The 23,977-nt window shown below is 41.4% G+C and overlaps 3 protein-coding genes and 1 long non-coding RNA gene across 6 annotated transcripts; 3 read left to right on the plus strand and 1 right to left on the minus strand.

Moving 5' to 3' along the window:
* Positions 1-6,482: 6,482 nt before the first annotated feature.
* Positions 6,483-8,618, plus strand: LOC144705794 (putative clathrin assembly protein At1g03050). Its single transcript, XM_078578620.1, has 2 exons — positions 6,483-7,224; positions 7,482-8,618. Exons 1-2 carry the CDS (start codon positions 6,582-6,584, stop codon positions 8,540-8,542), a joined length of 1,704 nt encoding a protein of 567 aa, XP_078434746.1. The 5' UTR covers positions 6,483-6,581; the 3' UTR covers positions 8,543-8,618.
* On the minus strand, positions 8,369-10,461 carry LOC144705796 (uncharacterized). 3 transcript variants are annotated; one of them, XR_013582115.1, is made up of 4 exons: positions 10,045-10,461; positions 9,205-9,326; positions 8,620-8,754; positions 8,369-8,494 (listed from the first exon to the last, which is right to left on the minus strand). It is a non-coding gene; the product is annotated as an uncharacterized LOC144705796 (long non-coding RNA). The 3 variants fall into 3 exon arrangements; XR_013582113.1 differs by lacking the exon at positions 8,369-8,494 and having other exon boundaries at positions 8,554-8,754; positions 10,045-10,391; XR_013582114.1 differs by lacking the exon at positions 8,369-8,494 and having other exon boundaries at positions 8,554-8,754; positions 10,188-10,372.
* Positions 10,462-10,799: 338 nt separating this feature from the next.
* On the plus strand, positions 10,800-12,771 carry SWEET1 (Nodulin MtN3 family protein). The gene is made up of 6 exons (XM_078578619.1): positions 10,800-11,150; positions 11,263-11,299; positions 11,434-11,529; positions 11,599-11,878; positions 11,968-12,087; positions 12,473-12,771. The coding sequence occupies exons 1-6, from the start codon at positions 11,108-11,110 to the stop codon at positions 12,644-12,646; spliced, it is 750 nt and encodes a 249-aa protein (XP_078434745.1). The 5' UTR covers positions 10,800-11,107; the 3' UTR covers positions 12,647-12,771.
* A 463-nt stretch (positions 12,772-13,234) lies between these two features.
* On the plus strand, positions 13,235-15,331 carry LOC144705656 (PRLI-interacting factor). The gene is made up of 2 exons (XM_078578427.1): positions 13,235-14,014; positions 14,380-15,331. Exons 1-2 carry the CDS (start codon positions 13,364-13,366, stop codon positions 15,247-15,249), a joined length of 1,521 nt encoding a protein of 506 aa, XP_078434553.1. The 5' UTR covers positions 13,235-13,363; the 3' UTR covers positions 15,250-15,331.
* The last annotated feature ends 8,646 nt before the right edge of the window (positions 15,332-23,977 follow it).

Consider the following 23,977-nt stretch of genomic DNA (forward strand, 5'->3'; position numbering starts at 1 on the left):
CAACTATCCTAATCATATGTCCAGGAGTAGCTAGTGACATTCAATCACAAAATTTTGATATCCTTCTCAAATACCCCATGAATTGGAATAACTAGGATCCCTGCTTAATTATAATTAATAATTTTAGTATCAATATGAGTATAATTCCATCATCATCAAACATATCATTGGAATTCATATAACATTGTACATCAATAATAGCATATATGAGTAGTATTAATGAATTAAAATAACACGTGGATGTTTATAATTAATAATATTCTATGATCTTCATATTTTACTACTACTTAATAAGAAATGATACAATTTCACTCAACAAATGTAAAATAAGCCTTTAAGATGTTAATCACATCACTTAACATAGATGTACTAATGTTTTAGATACCATCTTTGTGTCAAAATAGTTTATTTGGAGCATTACATCATGGTTTTTGGAAATAAGAGCCAGAAAATAGACCTACTTTTATTTAGTTATGATGCCAAAAAATGTGATCTCCGCAATTTCAATTAAAAGGAAAGATCTCACTACTCATCCTAGTTGCTATTAAATTTTTTTGAGTTCCTGATTTGTTAATATTAATTTCCCATCAGTTCTCCACCTCATTTCCCAAGGCACACTTTTAACGTTCATAGGGTTATTAAATATGTGGAATTGCCTATAAAAGTTATCTTGTTCTTGTTATTGATTTCCATTTCTGGCATTAACAATGTGGAAACAAAGAAAGCAAAAAAAATGGGATAGCATAACATAAATTGAATGTAACTCATGGAATTGACTTCCATCTCCCCTTTTTTCTATTCATGGTTTATAACAGGATTAAATTTATGTGGATCAGAATAAAAAACTATAATTAGTTAATGCATTACATTTAGTTTTTAGAAAAAAATGAGAATTTCCACTAAAGGGAGTTAAGGTTAACTTACAAGGATTTTGGGTTATTTTTTTATTTTATCGTATACCTAAATATAGATTTTAATGAGTGAAATTAGGATGGAACCTATATATCAGACAAAAAGGAAAGATGAAAGGTTTTTGAATCACCAGAAATCCAGCTGCGTGAGAACAATAAAAATGTGATAATTGGTGATTGATGTATGATTCTTATTGATTTTAAGATAAAATTATATTTAAAGTCATGAATAAAATATCAACCAATTGTCTCATGAAATTTACCATATCATCGTCAAATTTTGATTTATCTCATATGGTCCTTTGCTTGGACCTTGATTCATGCTCCAATTTCTCCCTCATCTATCATTCAATTCACATAATCTTTATGCTCATAAGAAATGCTTATATATAATCTCCCCAATGAATCTAAAATATTACTGTCACTTGGAATAAATGTTTCACAATGATAAGTCTATCACCAAGCAAAGGGGAGAGAAGGGGATATATGGACGTACGACTCTTATAATTGAAGTCCACGATTACATGAAATGATTTAGTTAATTATAGTGATATCATAATATGGAGATTACTAATCTTGAAACATGTGCTCTAAAAATGCATATCAAATGATACTTGAGAAGGATATAAAAATAATGATAGAATAACACTATCTAGTTTCACCCATATGATGAGTATGTATGATCTTGTAACCATTAGTGTAGAAAAATTGAGGACAAATAATGGGTGCTCTTTGGGGAAAGAACTAACTAAATTGATCCCTATGAATATTCTAATGATATTATATGTATCATGAATTACGTAGATTCATATCACAGTTGTGTAAGTAATACATGAACCTGAGACACCAAAGAAACTTTGTGGATTGATGATTGTGTTTTGAGTATGACCTACAAGTTTCTAATCAAGGGATTCCAAATCGTCCTAGCTCATACGAAGCAACAAGTCAACACAGGTAGTTATGTTGTCAAGATTGGATCCTCCACCTTCAGTATTAGAGGGGATTGACTAAATAAATATGATGCACTTAAATACCTATCCAAGGAAGTGAAAATACCAGAGAATGTGTTATATGATGATTTCACCACACATTAGTACTAATTGAAACAGTTGATTAGGGTTTGGTGATTAACCGTACCTTGAATCATTACAGAGTCTTGTGTGGATGCGGGATTCTACATACATGGTAGCCAATGACAGCAAAGTTCCATGAGAGAGATGACATGCTTCTTTGTATCTTCAAAGGCATGAAGTGTTTTTTTGCACCCCATGGGCTAACAACTTATCAATCAATTGGCTTAAATTGATCCTTGACTAATTAAAATATATGTGATATAGTTAAGTAATAAGGTCAGCTAAATGACGGTTATTGGGCCATTGAATTTATTGACTATATTGCTACATGGGCCCAGAGGATCTTACACAAGGTTTTTTTGGATGCTTGAGGATATACTTTAATTTTGGGAACTTTTATTTTATTTTTTCGAGGAGAGGGACTTTTATGAAAATTTCTATAAACAGTATGAATAGAGTGGGGAACCCTAATTTAATACCCATGAGATTTAGTTTGAGTGCCCCACTCTTCCTTCTCTCCCTCTTCCTTGAGCGTTGCTTCTAGTGGACACTAGATGGAGAGGAAACCAAATCTCCATTAGTATAATTTGTGGAAAGAAGAGAAGACATGCCTTCATCGTCATCCGAGACACCCCGCATCATGACAAGTCGTCAACGCCAACTACAGAACCGCTCGGATGGCGACCATGTCAACGCACCGACATCGGACGCGCCTCCACTTACACACGAGATGTCCCGCTTCATGACACGTCTTCAACGCCAATTGCAGAATCACCCTTTCACGTGACGAGTTGACACGTCGCCTACGTCGACGTGATGGTTATCTTTAATCTTATTTTCTCTTTCCTCAAAGGCCCATACAGCCAATGTTACAAGAAGCACTTGGTGAATTTTATTTCAAGAACTGAAGTTTTCTTCTTGAAAGATTTTCCCTAACCTTCCCTCCTTCTGAGCCACTGCCGCTGCTCCCTGCCCTCACAGATCGCCTGCCCGCATTGGCCGCCACCGCGCAGGCCGCCCGCCTGCACAGGCCGCTCGCTGTGTAGGCCGCCCGCTCGCATGCAGGTCACTCGCCGCGCAGGCCACCCACCCGCGCAGGCCACTTGCTCGCGCAGGCCGCCCGCTGTGCAGGCCAACAACCGCGCAGGCCGCCCACCTGCACCAAGCGCCCATTGTGCAGGCTGCTCCTCTACCACCGCACAAGTCACCCACCCCGCCAGTCGCCTGCTCTCACAGGCCGCCGCCGCACTCTTGCCCGCTGGCCACACGCACGCCACCCTTACAACCACCCATACCCATTCATCAGGACCATCCACTCCCACATTCACGTCACTCCCCTGCGTCCTCTCGATCGCTCGGCTGCTCGTCTTTGTGCTTGTCATGGACGCTTTGAGAATTCCCTACAACCTCGTCATGCACTATCTAGTGCAGAGGTACTTCTACACTCTATGGTGTCCGGTGTTCATCATCCAGTATTCTTCGATTGTTCGTCTACCGCCGTCAAATTTGTTTTGGATTTTGAATCTTCTAGCAATTGCCCGTTCAAATTTATTGATTTTGGTGCTTGGCATCACGGCGGTAGTTTAAGACAATACTCCCGCCCTCGAGAGGAAAGGGGTTGCATCATCAATATTTTGTGCCAGATTTAATCCTCAAATTCGAACGCGTGATTTGTGGTCTATTTTATCCTATTCCTACACTAGGTTGTCCTAATATCCAGTTACACCTCGTCATCCTGCATCACTCAGTTGAGAAACTAAGAAACTACTGATTTGATCTACATGAAGGTGATTTTTTTATTTTTTATTTTTTCTTGGTTTCAGATCCATTTTCGATTTGATACACCAGTGGACAATTGAGTTCAGATTGTGTCGATCAAAGGCCCTAAGATTCCAAACTGAAATGACAGCCAATTATGTATCTTGTCACCTATAAGTCTGACCGTCTGGACTGCTAGCCTGCTTCAACATTCCATTAGCCCATTAACCTAAAAATCTAACCAGAGATCCTATTGACCCACTCTAATGATCAACAAATGCACTCTGCACTTATGATAAGAATTGAAAGTCCAGGAATTAATAAAGATAGTAATATAACATTAAACACATTATATATAAAAAATGATTTATGTACCAATAAATTCCATGATATTGGAAAGTTTTTTTTTAATCTATAAAAATCATAATGACACAAAAATCCAAAATAATATTAAATTTTGTTTATTTTTTGCATGTGATTTTATATTAATCATCTTAAATGTTCTAAGTAAAGGAAATATTATATTATGCATGAATAATAGAAATAGGTATAAAATATATATTATCACATTCGTTAATTGCATAAATTGGTTTTAAATGACATGTCAATGCATGTTATCATCTTCCAATGAGGATGGTAATGACAGTAAAAATTAGATTTCCTTCCTTGCCCACCAAATAATCCAATTTTTTATGTCTTTAGAATTTTTTATGAGGATGATGTGGGAGGTCTCAGTGGACCAAATGGTTGTGTATGTATTGATGCTCATACGATTCTGGGAGGTTCAAACCCATATTCGACGATTATAAAACCAAAAAATATAAAATTTGAGAGGGCAACAAATACTTCATAGACTAACACTTGGATCTTTACTCCTAGTTTCCCCCTTAGAAATTTCGGTCACCCATATGGAAGGCTGAAGATAGAACAATATTCCATAATTGGGAATAGTGAGGCTCCACTTATCCCCTTATATCTTCTTTGTAAGCCTTGTAGCAGCACATGTGGTTCATTGATGTTCTTTATCAATGGGGAATGATCACAGATGGCTTTTGTATCCCAAATGACCAGAGTTATTGACTGTGTGGCCATTAGACTCACATTACTATGAGCACATTTTCATGTTTTAAGAAAACCTCAAAAAGAAATCTATTTTGACGTCATAAAAATCCCATGGAAAATGAACTCTAAATCTGAAAATGGGTTATGTGAAAAATAATATTATAGAAATACCTTTTTTTTCTCAAAATTCCAGAATTTTTGAGTGAATATCAGTGCATTGAAATATGTTTTAATGTCTAATTCATGCACATAGATGAAATCCTTAATTCATTCCTTTTTTTGCCATTGAAAGAAGTTTACCTTGTCCGCCTCATCAAAGCCAATCGAGTCATTGAATCATTTGACTGGTTCTTCAAACTATTGCAGTCATCTACCAATCAATTCCAATTTGAAAGCCAAACGAGCAGAATCGATTACCAACAACTTATGATTACTTTTTCTCATCATTTGGTTGGATCAACCTAGTCAATCATCATCAATCAATACATCATGAAAGTTAAAGTGGACAATATTGATGTAATGGATAATCATCAATCCTATCCATTGATCATGATTAATGCATTAAACTGATCAATCATCATCAATCCTACTTGCTCATCATGATCAATCTGATCAATGCGTCATTCAGGGGACCATATACCTTATTGATATAAATCGGAATCGATCAAGAAAATGATTGATCAATCAGGTTTTATTGATGATGAATCATTTGAGCATAGATTGACTGGATGATCCAACCAATCTGGTACAGAGCATCTTTCAAATAGGATCCTTATTATCTTATTTTTTCCCCCTCTTTTCTTTACATAATATAATAGTGCCCTCTCATTCTCTGTTTCGAGTTTTGTGAATAAAAATATATAATAGATGATGATGCTCTAGCTGGTTGTGGTGAGGAAGCTTGAACAATTGAAATAAGATGACATATTTTTTCTCTCTCTTCATCTTTCTTTCTCCTTTGACCCTCCCTCATTCCCTATCATTTTAATTTCTCCATAATTCACAATAGATAAACTCTCTCTCTCTCTCTCTCTCTCTCTCTCTCTCTCTCTCTCTCTCTCTCTATAGTCGAATTCAACATCCACTCTTCTCTCATCAACCATGTTCCTGTATCGCTTACTTCCCATTGAAATATATTCCACTCAGTTCTCTTTTTTTCCTTAAATTCTCTTCTCTAATCATCTTGTCCACATTACTTTTAGACCCACTTTCACATTCCTCATTTATGTCCGGCCTTCACCTCTTTCTAAATCAACTTCTACCAATTCAAGACCATTAATCCCCTTATTTGTTCATTTCTAATCTTCGTTCCCACAATTGTTCTCTCTCCTGACCATGACAATTACTTTGACTTTTTGACTCTGACATTCTGCCTTTGACCAATAGGGATGACCGACAGAAATGTCACCTAACAAAGAATAGGTGTAAGTTTAACCAAATCCCATGGGTGTCCTAATGAGCTTAGAACTTTGCATACGTCGATATGGAAAAAACATTAACCGTTGAGGGAGAGGACGAGGCGAAACGGTAGACGGTTGTGCATGGGCGGTGCGAACGAGCTCCAACTCAAGCTTCCTCCGGTACAGCCGCATGATCCGTAGATTCTTTCCATAGCCCGGTTCAAATCAGGGCAACCATCCCGTTTTGGCCATGCGGAGAGGGCGACCCAATGCAGAGAAACCAGAAGCCGGGAAGCAGAAAACAATGAGAATCGGCCACAAAGCCAAGCATTAGGGTTTCACCATAGCACCGTAGTGGAGAAGGCGAAGGCTCAACAATGGCGCCAAGCAGGATTCGCAAGGCGCTGGGAGCGGTGAAAGACCAGACTAGCATCAGCCTAGCCAAGGTGGGAAGCGGCGTCGCCGTCTCGGAGCTTGACGTGGCCATCGTGAAGGCGACGCGGCACAGCGAGCATCCAGCCGAAGAGAAGTACATTCGAGAGATACTCAGCCTGACTTGTTATTCGAGGCTTCACGTCAGTTCATGCATTCGCTCCATAGCCAAGCGCCTTTCCAAGACCAGAAGCTGGGCCGTGGCGCTGAAGTGCCTCGTCCTCGTCCACCGTCTCTTGAACGAGGGCGACCCCGCGTACGAGCGCGAATTCTTCTTCGCCACTCGGCAGGGAACTCGGTTCCTGAACTTGTCCGATTTCCGGGACTCGTCGAGGTCCGATTCTAGGGACTTTTCGGCTTTCGTGCGGACTTTCGCGCTGTACCTCGACGAGCATCTCGAGTTCCGCATGCAGGGCCGCCGCGCTTGCCGCAATCGGAGCACCGGCGGTGGCGACGACGACGTGCTTGAGCCGGCGCCGCCGTCGGCTCGCCGCACCCCCGTAAGGGAGCTGAAGACGGAGGGTATCTTCCGCCGGACTCAGCACCTCCAACTCCTGCTCGAGCGATTTCTGGCGTGTCGCCCCACTGGTAAATTCCCGAATACGCCATCCACCTTCATTTTTAAACCTTTTTATCTCTTCGTCATCGAACTCCGATCGATTACTTTTCTTACAATGGGATTTGAGTTAAACCTACGTCATCGAACTCCGATCGATTACTCTACTTACAGATAACTACTTCATTGTCATGTCAACGGCACGACATCGAACTTCGTTGACGAGTACAATCCTTATGTCGCTGAAGCCGCTTTTTTGTTATTATGATTGATCGAGGAGTACTCGCAGGTGCAGCGAAGAGCAACAGGATTGTGGCGGTAGCGTTGTACCCCATGGTGAAGGAAAGCTACCAGATTTACTTCGATCTAACGGAGATGATGGGTATCTTCATCGACCGATTCATGGAGCTTCAAGTCTCGGACTGCGTCAGAGTGCACGAGATCTTCGCCCGCCTCTCCAAGCAGTTGGAGGAGCTGGACTTGTTTTACGCATGGTGCAAGAAGTCAGGGATTGCAAGAACGTCCGAATACCCCGACGTCGAGAAGATAACTCCCAAGAAACTGGCCGTCATGGAGGAGTTCATACGCGAGAAGTCTGCCTTGGCGAGCAGGAAGAAGAAGCCAGTGGAACCCGAACCCGAACCCATCCCCGAACCCGATATGAACTCTATCAAAGCCTTGCCGGCCCCGGAGATCATCGTCGAAGTACCCGCCGAGACGATAACGGTCGTTCCCTGCGAAGAAGACGAAGAAGAAGAAGAGAAAAAACAAGAAGCGCAGCTAGAGAAAGAGCCAGCCGACTTTCTGAATCTATGGGAAGACGCGCTCAAGCCGGAGGAACACGATAACCAGTTAGCGCTGGCCTTGTTCGACGGCGGCGGCGCTGGGGAAGGAGGCGCCACGCTGAAATGGGAAGCGTTCACGACAGAGGAACCGGATAGCTGGGAAACAGCTCTGGTACAATCAGCGAGCAGCCTCCCCGATCAAAAACCAGTTCTCGGCGGAGGTTTCGATCAGCTTCTGCTAGACGCGATGTACCACCACGCGCCGACGGCGGCAAACGCGGGGGAGTTCACTGGCAGCGCGAGCAGCGTCTCGCTTCCGCAGGCCCAACGTTTGCTCGCGCTGCCGGCGGCAGCACCGGCGGCGGGTGACCCCTTCGCCGCGTCGCTGGCGGTAGCGCCGCCGTCGTACGTGCAGATCTCGGATATGGGAAAGAAGCAACAGTTTCTCGTTGAAGAGCAGATGATGTGGCAGCAGTACGCCATTGACGGGATGCAAGGGCAGCTCGGCTTGGCGAGGCTGCAGCAGAATCCCCATCCCATGGGCGGATATCAACAGAGATTTTGATTCTCAAGTCGAACCGCAGCACGACATTGTATATGATTAGACTTAAATGAATAACTTGAAGAGATCTTTGACTAAACTCGTTCTTGCTCGCGAAGTCCGAGTGGATAATTAGTTGAAGTTATCGGGGTCCGCCGAAGCACGTAGACGCTTAGACGGATTCAGAACCACGTAAAATGGGCATTGGCTCAGACCTCCAGATGAGCCCCATTTTCCTGATTGTAGTAATAATCACATCGGTTGGTTAGATTTGAAAGAATCATTTGAATAAACATTTGACAAAACTTGTTCTAGGTCGCAAATCCATTTAGACATAAAAGAATCATTTGAATTAACATTTGACAAAACTTGTTCTTGGTTGCAACTGTTGGAACCTAGCTCTCTCATTTCAGTTACTCACACAGAGAAGGGAAGCACAAGCACTCACTCTCTTTATCTCACACAGAGGAAAAAGAAAAAGTTTTCACTTTCTTGATCTCACACAGAGAAAGAAAGATTAAACTCTCACTCTCTTGATCTCACACAGAGAAACAGGAAGAAAGAACACTTTGAGAGAATAAGGAACCAGTTGTTGCACACAGCATAATACAACAAAGGAATTCAGACATATTTTTAGGCATTCTCCCATAACTGCCTATAGACTCAAACTAAACATGGCCACACACCTGTCCATGTACTTGGTCCTCCAAGACACCCAGTCTTTTGCTCCTCAAACTCAGCCCCTACCTCCACATCTCTCTATACCATGCTGACTTGGTTATTTCTTGAATTATTCAAATATCAACTCCTAAAATAACTCATTCAAGATTATTATCCAACAGCAACATAGATTAAGATATAAATGAATAATTTGAAGATATATTTGACAAAACTTGTTCTTGGCTGCAAAATCCATTCAGACTTAAAAAGAATAATTTGATTTGGCGAAATTTGTTCTTGGTTGCAAAATCCATTTAGACATAAAAGAATAATTTGAAAAAATATTTGACAAAACTTGTTCTTGGTTGCAACATCCATTTACATATAAAAGAATAATTTGAAAAGGTATTTGACGAAACTTGTTCTTTGTTGCAAAATCCATTTAGACATAATAGAATAATTTGAAAAGATATCTGACAAAACTTGTTCTTGGTTGCAAAATCCATTAAGGTATGAAGGAATATTTGAAGAGATCTTTGACTAAACTTGCTAATGTTTTCAAAATCCGTTTATACATAAAATAATGATTCGAAGAAATCTTTGACTAAAGTTCTTGGTCACAAGATCTGTTTGGATGATAACTTAGCGGGTTATCGGATTTTATTGACTAATTTGAAGAAATCTTTGAATTAAATTATTTGTGGTCTCAAAATCCGTCTGGAAAACAATTTAGCTGGTATTCAGATTTAAAAGAATAATTTGAAGAGATCTTTGAATTACATTGTTCCTGGTCTCAAAATCCGTCTGGAAAAAAAATTAGTGGGTGATCAGACTTAAAAGAATATTTTGAAGAGATCTGAACAAACTTGTTCTAGTCAAAAAAATCCGTTCAGGTAATAACTGGGGATGGTTTCATGAAGAATGCGTCCATGAATGGTGTGGCAGTGGTTCCCCTGGATCGTTCTTGTTGCAGACGACCAAAATAAGAACATTAATGGTCGAACCTGACCTTGACGTCCTGCTGCCGCTATTTTCAGGGCTCTGACTGCCCAGCGGCGGAGTGGGTGGAGGGCCCGTTAGCTGCCGCCGGGAGTCCTAAGCCCTCGTGGCAGAACCCCTTCTGAGCCTTTCTCTCCGCCATTCTGCCCTAATATTAAAAGCTTTGTGCGATCAAGCTGTCATCTTTCTTCTTCTTTTGTCCTCATGCAGGCACACGCCAGAGGTCTAGAAAAATAAGCGGAGTGTGTGAGAGAGGGGGTAGAGAGAGAAAGAGAACAAGGGATTTGGGAAGGCTGGATAGGAGTTCCGTGACGTCAGGGGAACTTGAAAGCGATGGAGTAGGAGGAGCGGCCGGCGCGAAGAAAGAAGACGACATCGTTTTTTGTTTTCTTAATCATCATCACGATCCCATATTTTATCGAAGCCTCTCAGGTCTTATGGAGGTCAAGTTGGCGAGTCTTTGAATGGGTCGGTGAAGGAACGATCTGAAGCTGGGAGAGGCACGTCGTTTTCTCTCAGTCAACTGCTTGATCAAACCCAACAACAAGAGCGACGCCTAATTTATTGGCCTTCAGAAAATCCCTCTTTATCAGAGAGACATTTGAAGATGAGGGAGGAATTTGAAGTTGTCGAAATGCTGTAGTTTCTCAGCTCTGACGATTTTTTGGTGGGTCCAGTGATTGAGATGAGAACGAATTCAAGCTCGAGAGAACGTCTCTGCCCTCCATGAAGGGGCTCTCTCTCTCTCTCTCTCTCTCTCTCTCTCTCTCTCTCTCTCTCTCTCTCTCTCTCTCTCTCTGAGTGTGTGCTTCTATTTCTCTTTATAAGACCACATCTTGTCTCTCAACTCGCGCTTCTCAGAGACTTGCCACGGACCCGTCTCTACCGAGAGCGCCGTCTACAGCCTCTTTCGCTCTCGTCACCTCCGAGATGGACGCCGTTCACGTCCTCCATTTCCTGTTTGGGATCTTCGGTGCACCCATTTCTCTGCCGTTTTCTCTCTAGCGCGCCATCATTTAGTTCTTGCACTCATTCCACCCCATCGTTCTTAACTTTCCATCACTCTCTCTCTTTTTCTTTCACAGGGAATGCGACTGGCCTCTTCCTCTTCCTCGCCCCTATGTGAGAATAAAAACTAGCTCACGCGTCAATCCTTTTCTCCTTCTCTCTCTCTTCCTCTCGCTTTCTTGCAGCAACAGCTACCACCTTTGAGATGAACCAGAAGAGAATTCATGCAACTGTCTCAATTCTCGCAGGGTCACATTTCGGAGAATCATAAGGAACAAGTCGACGGAGCAGTTCTCGGGCATCCCTTACAATATGACTCTTCTTAACTGTCTACTTTCCGCATGGTAGGTGAACGACGAGCTCAATTCTTCACCTTCTACAACGCCAATTAGAAATAAAATATTTTCGCGCAGGTATGGTCTTCCTTTCGTCTCTCCGAACAATATGCTGGTTTACTCTCTCAACGGTACGGGAGCAGTGCTGGAGACCGTCTACGTCGTCATCTTCCTCATCTTCGCTCCGAAGAAGGCCAAGGCCAAAATGCTGAGCCTTCTCCTCGTTCTCGTCTCGGTGTTCGCTACAGTGGCGCTCGTCTCTGTGCTAGCTCTTCACGGAGAGAAGAGGAAGCTCTTCTGCGGCTGCGCTGCCACCGTCTTCTCTATCTGCATGTACGCCTCCCCACTTTCTGTAATGGTGAGTGGGACACCCTAAACTGCCTCAAAACTTCTCCATTTCTCTATTTTACTCTTCCGTGAAACTTGACCTTATGTCTGAGCGCGCAGAGGCTGGTGATCCGGACCAAGAGCGTGGAGTTCATGCCATTTCTGCTCTCTCTCTTCGTCTTCCTCTGCGGCACGTCGTGGTTCGTCTTTGGGCTTTTGGGTCGCGACCCGTTCGTCGCGGTAAGCAGTCGGATCTTGTTAGAATTTCAGCGCTCAACCCTGAGCTAAAAGCTATAGCTCATAGTGTGTTTTTTTGGGATTTGAAACAACAACCTTAGCTTTGATACACTGTTAGAATTTGAGCGCTTACAGCTTAAACTTCTAGCTTATACCAAGGGCTCTACTTCTCGCACTAACTACTTCTCCAACACTACCCCGCAAAACCTGCCTTTGACCTATACATGGTCAAGAGGCGCGCTTTTGTTACATGAGATGCGAACCTTAAACCTTGAACGCTTTCTTCTCCTCTTAACATTTAGGCAGAATGTTGATATTTAACAGATATCTCCTCGATAAAGGAAGACTGGAACTACTTAGCCTGATAGTTCTGTATGGTTTTTCGCAGGTGCCGAATGGATTTGGGTGCGGGCTCGGCGCGGTGCAGCTTATCCTTTATGCGATATACAGGAACAGCGAGGCCTCGCGGACGAGGAGGGAGGAGCAGCGTAAGGGCGCCGCTGTGGAGACTGGGCTTGAGAAGCCCAAACAGGGCAATGCCGAAGAGGCCGCCCATGCATAGACGTTATCCTTATGGGCTCACTTAATTTTCCCCCTTGATGCGACTTTCTGATCCGTCTTCCCATCTAAGTGTAAGGAACAAGGCATCGCCAGTAAGGACGTTGAGGATAGGCTCCGTCTTATTTCTGTCTTTTCCACTGAGTGTGTGTGTGTGTGTGTGTGTGTGTGTGTGTGAGTGTGAGAGAGAGAGAGAGAGAGAGAGAGAGAGAGAGAGAGAGAGAGAGAGAGAGAGAGAGAGAGAGAGAGAGAGATTGCTGTCGCTGGCCCTCGCTATCTCTGTATGTCGCACTCTCGCCCGTGACCCCCCTCGCTAACGTTACTCACTAGGACCAGGCGTCGAATCTGAGAAATCTGACGTCCTAACAATAAATTTTCTCAAAGATTTATTGTTAAAGAGTGCTTTGATCGGGTAACAATAAATCTACAACGTCATCCATAAGCCACCAAAAAACAGTCGCTATTGCTTTTTTATGGAGCAAATAATTCGTCGTGGGATTTTCTGGCTGGTGGGTAAGCGGAAAAGGCAGAATCTCTTGCAAAAATTGCGTCTGTGCTGGCGCACAATCACTAAATCCAGCCCTCTCCAGCGGGAAAGGGAGTTAAAGATAGAGATGGATAGAGAGAGAGAGAGATCTGAAATACAGGCTTCGTCTCCCGAGTTCCAACCGTGGTTGAGAGCTCAGCCCTCTTGCAGAGACTCTCTCTCTTCTTCTCTGGCATGGCGGATTCCGGCCACCGCCGCGCCAGGCGGCGGCGGCGGGGTAAAGACCAGGAGATGAATCGGGCGTGGTGCTGCTCGTTGGGGGTCGTTCTGCAAAGCCACGAGATCCTTACCAGGCGCCATGACTGCAACCCGGGGCCGCCAGTTAATCCCCGCAAAACCGTCTCCGCCTCGTCCTTCCAAAGCTCCCCTTCGTCTAGCGCCAAGATGAGCCTGGGCTTCATGGATCCTCGTCGGATGCTCTCCCCTGGCAGGGTTTCCCCGATCGATTCGATCTCCACCGTCGATCCACCGCCGCCCACTACCGGGGCTCCGCCGGGTTCTCTCTCTTCTCCTTCTTCTTCCTCGGCGGTGGAGCCTTGTTATGGGGTTTCGACTCTCACCTTGAAGGGAAAGGATGGGAGGGTTTTGTTTGTGGAGGTGGATCAGGCTGTATTGTGCAGGGAAAGTAAGTTCTTTTCCGCCATGGCCGCTGCCGGCGATCGACGGTGGGGATCGGAAGTATCTCAGAGATCGCGAAAGATCGAAGTTTTAGAGGTGGATAATGTTGCGGCTTTCAAAGACGTGCTCGAGCTGATGATGTGTAGGGAGGATCGGATCAAGTTCATCGCCAAATGCGGGGTTTCTCGCGCCATTGACATGCTTGAGGTTAGCCGGCGGTTCTTTCCTGATTTGGTTTGGATTGATGCAGAAACAAATAAAAAAGAAAAAGGATCTTATCCTCGAAAACCCATTTGTGCTGAAATCGTTCTTGTTTTCTCGGATGAATTTCTGACTCTCGAACTCATGAATTGCCGCGTCCTGCCCGTGTTTTCTTCTGGAATTCATTCTTCGTGCTCTCAGTTTCTCCTTAGGGGCGAATTTGTTGTTCCGCAAAAAAAAAAACCCTCTTTTGATATCATCTTTCAGTACTGTTTCCTACCGAATTACCCATCTCGTCAGCTCATCATCTATAATTTGGATTGATTATTTGAAACAGTAGTGTTGATCCCAGTTAAAAATGCGATGAACAGGTAGCGGCGGTGATCAAGTTCAAGGAGGGCGTGGCCTCCTGCTTGAGCTATCTCGAGGCAGTTCCCTGGAGTGAAGACGAGGAGCATCGTATCAAGGTCCTCTTCTCCCGTCACGTCATCAACGACCCGGCAGTCAACGACATCCTCGGCCGGATCTTCGGCCAGCCCCCGGACCTCGGCGCGAAGCTGGTCCGAGCCGTGGTCCACGCCAAGAGCGGCCCCAACAGGAAGAAGATGCAGGCCCTGGTCAGCGGGCTCGTGTCCAGCAGCTCCGTCTACGTTAAAAGACCGTGCGGGCTGACCAAGGCGGCGCTTTTGGAGGCCTGCGAGCTTTGCATGGCTTCTCTGGCGGCGGAGCTCCGGCGAGGGCGGGCGGAAGGCGTGAGCCGCGAGGCGGAGAACCTGGTCTGGCTCTTCGAGCTTACCGTGGACCAGCAGCTGGGGGAAGAGTTTGTGGAGCGGTGGGCGGGGCAGGAAGAGCTGCGGAGGCTGTGGGAGGCGTCGTCGCCGATGGCGCGGTTCGAGCTGAGCCGGGTCTCCGGGGCGGTATTCTGCGCCATAGGCGCGGCCAGGGTAAGGTGCTCCGGCGGTACGAGGCGGGCGGCGCTGCGGGCGTGGCTCAGGCCGATGGTGACGGACTTTGGGTGGATGCGGCGGCGGCGACGGGCGGGGGGGGAGCTGCGGGCGGTGGAGGAATGCACGGGGCGGGCAATTCTGACGCTACCGCTGCCGGAGCAGGAGGCCTTGTTCATGGAGTGGCTCGGAAGCTATGCCGAGCTGGGCGTGGAGTGCCCGGACCTGAGTGGAGCGTTCCAGGTCTGGTGGCGGAGGTCGCTGGTGGCGGCCGAGCGCCGCCGGGCTTCGCAGTGAGAGGTTCTTGGCGAGAAGCGTTTTCCTATGTCTGTTTCCACCTCCGCATGCGGCATTTCTATACATGGCGTCATGTTCTTCATCTTCACGATGGTTAGGAAACGTCTCCGGTTTTCTCGTAGACGCGTGACTATAAAATGTGTGAGAGAGGGAGAGATAGGGAGAGAGAGAGAGGGGGGAGGAGAGAGAGAGAGAAAGGGAGGGAAGGAGAGAGGAAGAGGGAGACATGAAAGGAGAGAGAGAACGGGAGGGAAGGAGAGAGGAAGAGGGAGACATGAAAGGAGAGAGAGAACGGGAGGGAAGGAGAGAGGGGGAGGGAGAGATGAAGGAGAGAGAGATAAAGGTAGGGAAGGAGAGAGGGGGAGGAGAGAGAGAGGAAGGGAGGGAGGGGGAGGGAGAGAGAGAGAGAAAGGGAGGGAAGGAGAGATGGGGAGGGAGAGAGGAAAGGAGAGAGAGAGAGAAAGGGAGGGACGGAGAGAGGGAGAGGGAGAGGGAGAGGGAGAGGGAGAGAGAGAGAGAGATAAAAAAAGGAAGGGAAGGAGAGAGGGAGAGAGAGAGAGATAAAAAAAGGAAAGGAAGGAGAGAGGGAGAGAGAGAGAGAGATAAAAAAAGGAAGGGAAGGAGAGAGGGAGAGAGAGAGAAGGGGAGGGAAGGAGAAAGGGGGAGTTAACTACATTGAAGGTTTGTCTCCACCAATCTATATTGAAGATTTTGAAGGAAATATTGTCAAAAATCAGACATTCAAGACACGGTGGAAACTAGATCAACAAATAATTGGGTTTCTGCATTTAATGCTGTAATACTCTATATACCTGGCATCAGCAATGCAAGATCCACCAAAGAAGCATGGGAAAAACAAGAAAACACATTCTCCAGCCAAAGTGTGTCAAGAATCATGGAACTACAGTGCCAATTTCATACCATGAAGAAAGGTACAATGGCAACTGATGAATACATACCTTCAGATCAATAGTTGAATCTCTTGAGAGGACTAGGTACTTAATACACAGTTTGTTGTTAGCATAAATGCTAACATCAATAATACCAAGCTTGATGATATCATCATGAATCTAAAAGCGCATGATCCATACCAGACATATCAACAAGAGAACAATGGAGAATTTTTTAGTCCCTCTACCAATAAAGTGACCTGGAAAACAAGAGAATGCAGTGAATTCTTCACCAGAAGTGGATTGACCTGGAAAACACAGATCATCAGAGAACAACATAATCTCCATGCTAACCTCGAGATGATATTACAAATGCAGCTGGTTCATCTATAAGTGAAGCGTGGTATCACGATAGTGGAGCCACGCATCATGTCACCTCATACATAAACATGATACATCAACCCAAAAGCTATCTTGGAAATGATCAGCTTCATTTAGGTAACGGGTCATGTTTTAACATTCGTTCTTCTATTAGATCTTCTAAAATTATTACACATGACAAGAACCTCTATTTAAAGATTTTCTTCTATTTCAAGAAATAACAAAAATATTATTATCAATTTGGAAATTAACTTTAGATAATGATGGTTATATTGAATTCCATTCTTCATATTGTATTTTGAAGGACAATAAAACAAACAGGATCCTTCATCGAGGATCAATTAAGGATGGCCTTTACTACCTTGATTCTCCAAGCTCAACCATGTCTATAGTTTAACTTGGGGAGAAAGCTTCATCACACATCTGGCATTAATGACTTGGATATCCTCCCTTTCAAAATTTAAAGCTTATAATAAAAAATTCTCCTTCTTGCTTCTCATATTCGAAAACATTACATGTGTGAATCTTGTTGTATTAGCAAATCTCACAAACTCTCTTTTACTTCTACTAATCATTGTTCACAAAAATCTCTTGACATCATACATCCAGGTTTGTGGGAGCCATCACCTGTGCAATCTCACTCAGGTTTTCTTTGTTACAATATTTTTGTTATTTATTTTAGTAAATTCACATGGTTATATCCACTTAAGAAGAAATGTGATCTATTACTAGATTTGAAGAATACCAGAGTTGAGTATAGAGTCAGTTCTCTACCAAAATTAAATACTTTCAATCAGACTGGGGTGGAGAGTTACAAGCTCTTCATCCACTCTTTAAACAAAATGGAATTATTCATTTAGTATCCTGTCCACACACAAATGGACAAAATGACACTGCTGTAAGAAAACATAGGCATCATATGGAAAAAGCTTTAAATCTGCTTCACCAAGCTAGTATGCCAATAAAATTTTGGGAGGAAGCTGTATCTACAACAACCTTCCTCATCAATAGAATGACTACTCCCATTCCAAAAAATAATTCTCCCTTCAAAGTTTTTTAATATTTATCTTAAATACTCCTGGTTAAGAACATTTGGGTGTCTCTCATTTCCATTTTTAAGACCATATTTGAAACACAAGTTAGATGACAGATCTGAGAAATGTTTCTGAGAAATTTGGGTGCCGGATACAGATGTTTGTCACTCTACACAGGTAAGTTTTTCATACCTTGACATGTTATTTTTTATGAAAATATATTTCCTTTTTAACATGTTCCAGTCGAAACTACAATGCGTGGTCTTCTTGGAATGTCTGAATGAAAATTCTTATCAGGTACCATTCCAATTTTCAACTGCATCTAAGCCTAGCAATTTCATACAAAAAATTATTCTCCTAAAACACCCTCCTTGAATTCCTATCACATTCCCTCAACCTCTGTTAGCAACATCTTGAATATTTCAACATCATCATCATCCATTTTTTCTTCTTCATCTAGGAAAATAGAGTTTGATGAAAATATCCTTAGCACTCGAGACATAACACATGAAACTGGTCTTAAATTAAAGTAAAATCATTTTCTGATGTATATCTTCAATTAAATAAATTTCTTTTAGAAACAATGATCGTTCCTGCCAAACCTAAATGAGCATCCGTGAAATCCCCAATATTCATTAAACATCATCTCCCTCATTGTTTCAATACTTGCTTCACAACTTCTTTAGAGGCAACTTCCTTCTTGATGGCCTCCAAGACCAAAACCTGGATGCTAGCAATGGAATCAGAATTCAGTGCTCTCCTTGATAATGATACATGGTCTTTATTTCCTCGGAATCTCGATTTGCATGTAATAGGATGCAAATGGGTCTACAAACTCAAGTACAAACCTTCTGGAGATATTGATTGTTATAAAGCCCAACTAGTAGCAAAATGATATAGTCAAGAAGAAGATTTTGACTACTTTGAAACCTTCAGTCCCCTCATCAAACATACAACTATCATATTGCTCTTATCAATCGACATCAGTAATCAGTGGAAAATACATAAGTGGATGTGTCCAATGCTTTCTTACATGGTGATCTTTTAGAAACTATTTATATCGAACAACCTCCAAGATTTAAAGATCATCAACATTCAGATTATATTTGTCGTCTGAAAAAATCCATTTGAGGTATAAAACAACCATCACGAGCCTGGTATACAAAACAAACTTCTTTCCTAATTACACAGGTTTCTTGACTCAAAGACAGATACTTCTTTGATTTCAAAATCTGATCTCATTACACCCATCTTTATTCTAATCTATGTATACGATATTATAATCATTTGCCGTGATCCTTTTGAAATAAGTAAACTTCTTGCAGATCTTCAAACATGGTTTGCAAATAACGATCTTGGACCAGCACATTTCTTTCTCAGAATTCAACTCATTAAAATTAAAAATGGATTTCTGTTATCACAATCAAAATAGATATATTCCTTTTTACAACGTGTAAATCCAGAAAACCGCAAACCATTGCCCACTCCATGTCCCTTGACTCAGTCATCCATATCATCTCCTTTTTCTTATTTATTAGATGATTCTGCTTATAGAAGTTTAGTAGGGGGCTTCAATATATCTCCTTGACTTGACCTGATATAGCTTTTGCTGTCAACAAGGCATGTTAGAAGATGCACCAACCATCTGCTGATGGCTGGCAGACTCTAGAGCATCTACTTCATTACTTGGCAGCCTTACACATGGTTTTATTTTTTATTCTGAATCAAAATTATCTTTAAATGCATTTAGTGATCCAGATCGCGCACATACTCATACTGATGAAATATCGGCCAGTGCTTATTTAGTATTTCTTGGTAAAAATTTAATCACTTGGAAATCCAAAAGCAACCAACCATAGCCAGATCAAGTACATAATCAGAATGTAAGTTTTCATCAAACGTGGCATATGAAGTTCTCTGGATTAACTCTCTCCTAAAATAACTCCACATTATACCATCATCTATGCCTAAGCTCTAGTGTGACAACATTGGTGTAACTTATCCGGCCGAAATCTGGTATTTCACTCACGGAGTAAAGTGTATCGAGATAGATTTTCATTTCGTCCAAGAGGAAGTTGCTGCAATGCTAATAAAGATAAAGTTTATTACACGTAATGGAGAAATGGATGATGCTTTGACCAAGTCTCTCTCTAAACAAAGGTTTTGTGCACTTCAATCCAATCTCAATGTCACCACTGACGCCGATGAGCATGGGGAGGTGGGGTTAAAGGGGAACTTATCGTCAGAGCAGCACCAAGTCATGATCTTCATCAACCAACATGATCTTAAATAACAGTAGACTAGTAAAATTTGAACACGTACCTATACTCGTTATGAGATTAGAAGGTCAGGCTATAAATATAAGATACCATAGATGATTAGGTTTAAAGATAGATAGGATAAAATCTAGTGGTTAGGATTAAATCCGGATGGTTTTATAATGACCAAATAATATAATGGTCCGGATTAAAACCAAAAAGGAAGTTCTAACTGTTATAAGAATTAGAAGGTCAGGGTTTTAATATAAGATGACATATATGGTTAAGATTAGAGATATATAGGATAAAATCTAGTCGCTAGAATTAAACCTAGATAAGGGCCAAATAATATAATGGTCAGGATCAAATCTAGAAAGGAAGTTATAATCATTTAGTTATAACTTCCTTAAAATAGCCTTTCATACTACTATGTTATCATCTAAAAAAATGAACCAACACATTCTTAAACATTGTGTGGGAAATAATACTGATCTTCAGTGATTATTCTAGGTGTTATCTTCTCTCTTTTTCTTCTACATCCATTCTTCTTCTTCTACTACTTCAGATATTTTGCAGAGGGAAAGAGAGAGAAAGAGAGCCAGGGAGTCTAAGCGGCAGCAAGGAGGAAGAAATTTGATAAAAAAACAATTTTTTTTTCAGTATTCATAAGACTGGTAACGCTAAAAATCTATTCTGCAGTTATTAGCATGAACCCCAAGTCACTACTATACGTTTTTGCCATCTTGAACAGTGCTTTTGGTGCAAACTATGGATTTCCATCCTCCAGGAAGGTTGACCATTGTTAAGAACTGAGAAGACTATGCAAAGGACGTGATGTGAAGATGGCATAGAGGGGCATGACACAAAGAACTTGTAAAATATGATGTATATATCTTTTGGGGAATTCTTGGGCCCCCTATTTACAAATACACTCCTTGAATTATCTTGTGTGATCTTAGGATCAGTGCGAGCCTGCGGTGGTTCCCATCTATTCTTTTACTCGATCAAGTTTAAGGTATGTTCATTTTATGGTTTAACTTCCTCTTTACTGCAGGTTATTAGACATGAGATTCATCTAGTGATTTTCTCATTCGAACATCACAATATCTCAAGATTTCTTTATATATTTTTCCCCGCAGTTTGTGACAATCAACCTCCTTGACCACAGATCCTCATCAAGATAAAATTTGAAATGGGTATCCTAGCCAGCCTTTCTTGCACCATCGTCCCCTTTTAGATCACTCAGTATGAGGCGACTGCATCAGCCCCTTTACCTCCAATGCTCTGAATTTTTTGGAACACTCCTTTTGCTTATAAGCTAAGTCTAGAGTATTGTGGCCCATAGCCATCTGATATGCATGCTGATTTCTCTATGAAAACTAAATTTGTATATTTCAATTGCTTTACTAATTAAGCATTTAAAGTAATTCTCATTTTCCAATCACTATTTTAGTATGAGTTTTTTCATGCTGAATTAGAACATGAAATTTTCTGGCGTCCAAATCTTTTCAAATCCGGTTGGAACAAAAATCTATCAAATGTCACGAAAATTCAGAAGTATACATCATGCAGGATGACTCCCAACAGAGCAATCACCTTTTGTCTCTCTAGGTTCTCCATATAATTAAAAAACTACAAAACTTGCACATAATTTTCTAGCTCTAGAGCCACAAGGCAGGTTTTTTCTCCCACACTATAAATCTCAAATTTTCACATTGTTCTTATTTCTCGATTATATTTCCAGATGGTACCCAATTATCGATTCTCCGGGTGGTGAGTAAAATTTTGTTGGGTCATTATGATTAGAAGGCATATTGTTTGCAACCCCATTTGATCTGAATTAAAATATCAGTGGATATTGATATCACAATTAATTTTTAGTTTTTTCTCCTTCTCTGCAACTTTTATTAACAACTATCTCACACATAAATGATGATAAAGAATGATGCATGAGAACTTAAATTTATTTTATCCAGGTAAAAATGCTCTTATTTATTTGTCTTAACATTTAATGGTGAATTATTATATGTTCATGCCTACCCCATTGTCACAGAATTAAAACATCTAGTGGCTTCTCCACAAGTAATAGTTGATTAATCATCATCGAGGAGTTCTGATGCTTTAACTATTCTCACACATGTCATGAAAATTGACAATTTTTTTTACATTTTCACCTTTGTAAAGACAATCGATATGGGAGGGACTGATCATCGTCTTCAATATCTAAAAATACAGCAGACACTTTATCTATAAATGATGGATAGCCTTCAGTCATGATAAATATATTTCAAACATTCTTGATTGAGTCTTTCACTGAACTGTAAGTTATACCAGATGCACCATATTATTCATGGTGGTGCTCCATCTCTTACTATTCCTGATAGATTACTTGAAATTTTTTCAGAGGTTCCTCTTCAAGGATGTGATCACCCTTGGAGATTTTGAGTATATGTGGTTAATTTATGTCATATAAGTGAAAATGAATAAAACTCTATCCAACATACAAATTCTGCGAGTTATAGATTTCTCTACAATCAGTCAAAAAAATTCATTTTTATCAAAAAGAAACATTTGATGAATGAAGGAAATCTATATAATAATAAATACAATTAATGAAACCAAAGAAATATTAAATTCACGTTATTTAGTTTCCTTTCCTAAATACAAATAATACATCACACAAAAATTTATATACAGTTTCAAAGAAAATTCTGATGGGTGAGTTTTAAGTTGCAACTCTAGATTGATGGTGAAGGGTTTCAACCAACATCATGAAACCAATTTATATAAAATATATTTTACAAAATTTTGAATCAAAATGAGGCTGGTTCTTTGGTCTAGGATTTATTCATATGTTGCAGATTTTACCAAATAAATATCATCAATTCCTTTTTCAATGGAGGCCTTCACAAAGTCATATGTTTCTTGTTTTTCTTGAATCTGTGCCTGGTTTACATAAATCACCAATGTCATGATACTCAATCACATTCATTTTTTGTTGATTTTTGGATTTCCCAATCAAATTATTATTTTCCCTCATTTTAATGGATAGTATCCCAACCTAAGCCTCATTATTAACGTGAATGATTATATTGTACTTGGATATCATATTTGTTTCATTAATGAAGTTTAATTTTTTGGGTTACGTTATAGCGGAGTATTTGATATGAATGAATTTTATGCATACAAGTATCTAATTGGGTAAAAGGATCCAAATCAATTTGGATAAAACTGAAAACTGAATCCAGTGAACGAGAGCCTTTCGACCTGCCACACTTGCATCCAATACACATGAATGGGAATCCATGATGCTCAATATGTTGCAATGCAACATTTAATTGAGATACATAAGACCATATGACTTGACGACTGTGCTGGGATAATCTAGCTGATACCCCACTTCCTTGATTTCTGTCTTGACCTCAAGACCAAATCAATGGAGCATAATCTCTCATTTGCCCATTCACCTGGAGTTCTCTCTGTATCTCTTATCACCCTGATAAGATTCGAGGTCAAATGGAATCCCAACTCCATAAGGTCTCACTCCTTCATTTTGAATCATTTTGTGGTGGTCCTTTCTTCTTTCCTCTTCTTGAAAATTTTAAACTACCTAACTATGGATAGTAGCCATTTTCCTGCTCCACAACTTGCTCATGTGATGACTAACTTGTCTAAGTTTTCCCGTCCATGCTTCACCTCAGTAACCCATAGAGAGAAGGATCATGTTACAATCTGGTGCCGATTTGGAAATTTAGGAATTCCACTAGTGATGAGCATAGGTTGTCTCGACAGAGAACATATTTAAGGAATTAAATGTATTTTCATATGTTGATTAAGGGATGAGAAAATATTTTGTATTAATTAAGAATATGGCGAGATAAGGAAAATAGTACTTATATATGGAATAATTATAAACTGATATTAACAAGTGGAATATATGGGTGTCGCAAACGATGGTGATGGATAATTTAGATATGAATTGATGATGTGTGTGGACGTGGATAATGCCAAGAAGAATAAAATGAAGGACACATAAGAGGACTTGCCATAGATCCTTATATTCCACTAGGATGAAGGTAATCTGTGACAGAGGGAGAGCCCCTCCACTTCTCCTTCACTTTGTAACTTCAATCGACAAGGAATACCAAGACACTGAATGTATCAT

This window comes from Wolffia australiana, chromosome 7, assembly GCF_029677425.1.
Source record: "Wolffia australiana isolate 7733 chromosome 7, ASM2967742v1".
NCBI classification, from domain to species: Eukaryota; Viridiplantae; Streptophyta; class Magnoliopsida; order Alismatales; family Araceae; genus Wolffia; species Wolffia australiana.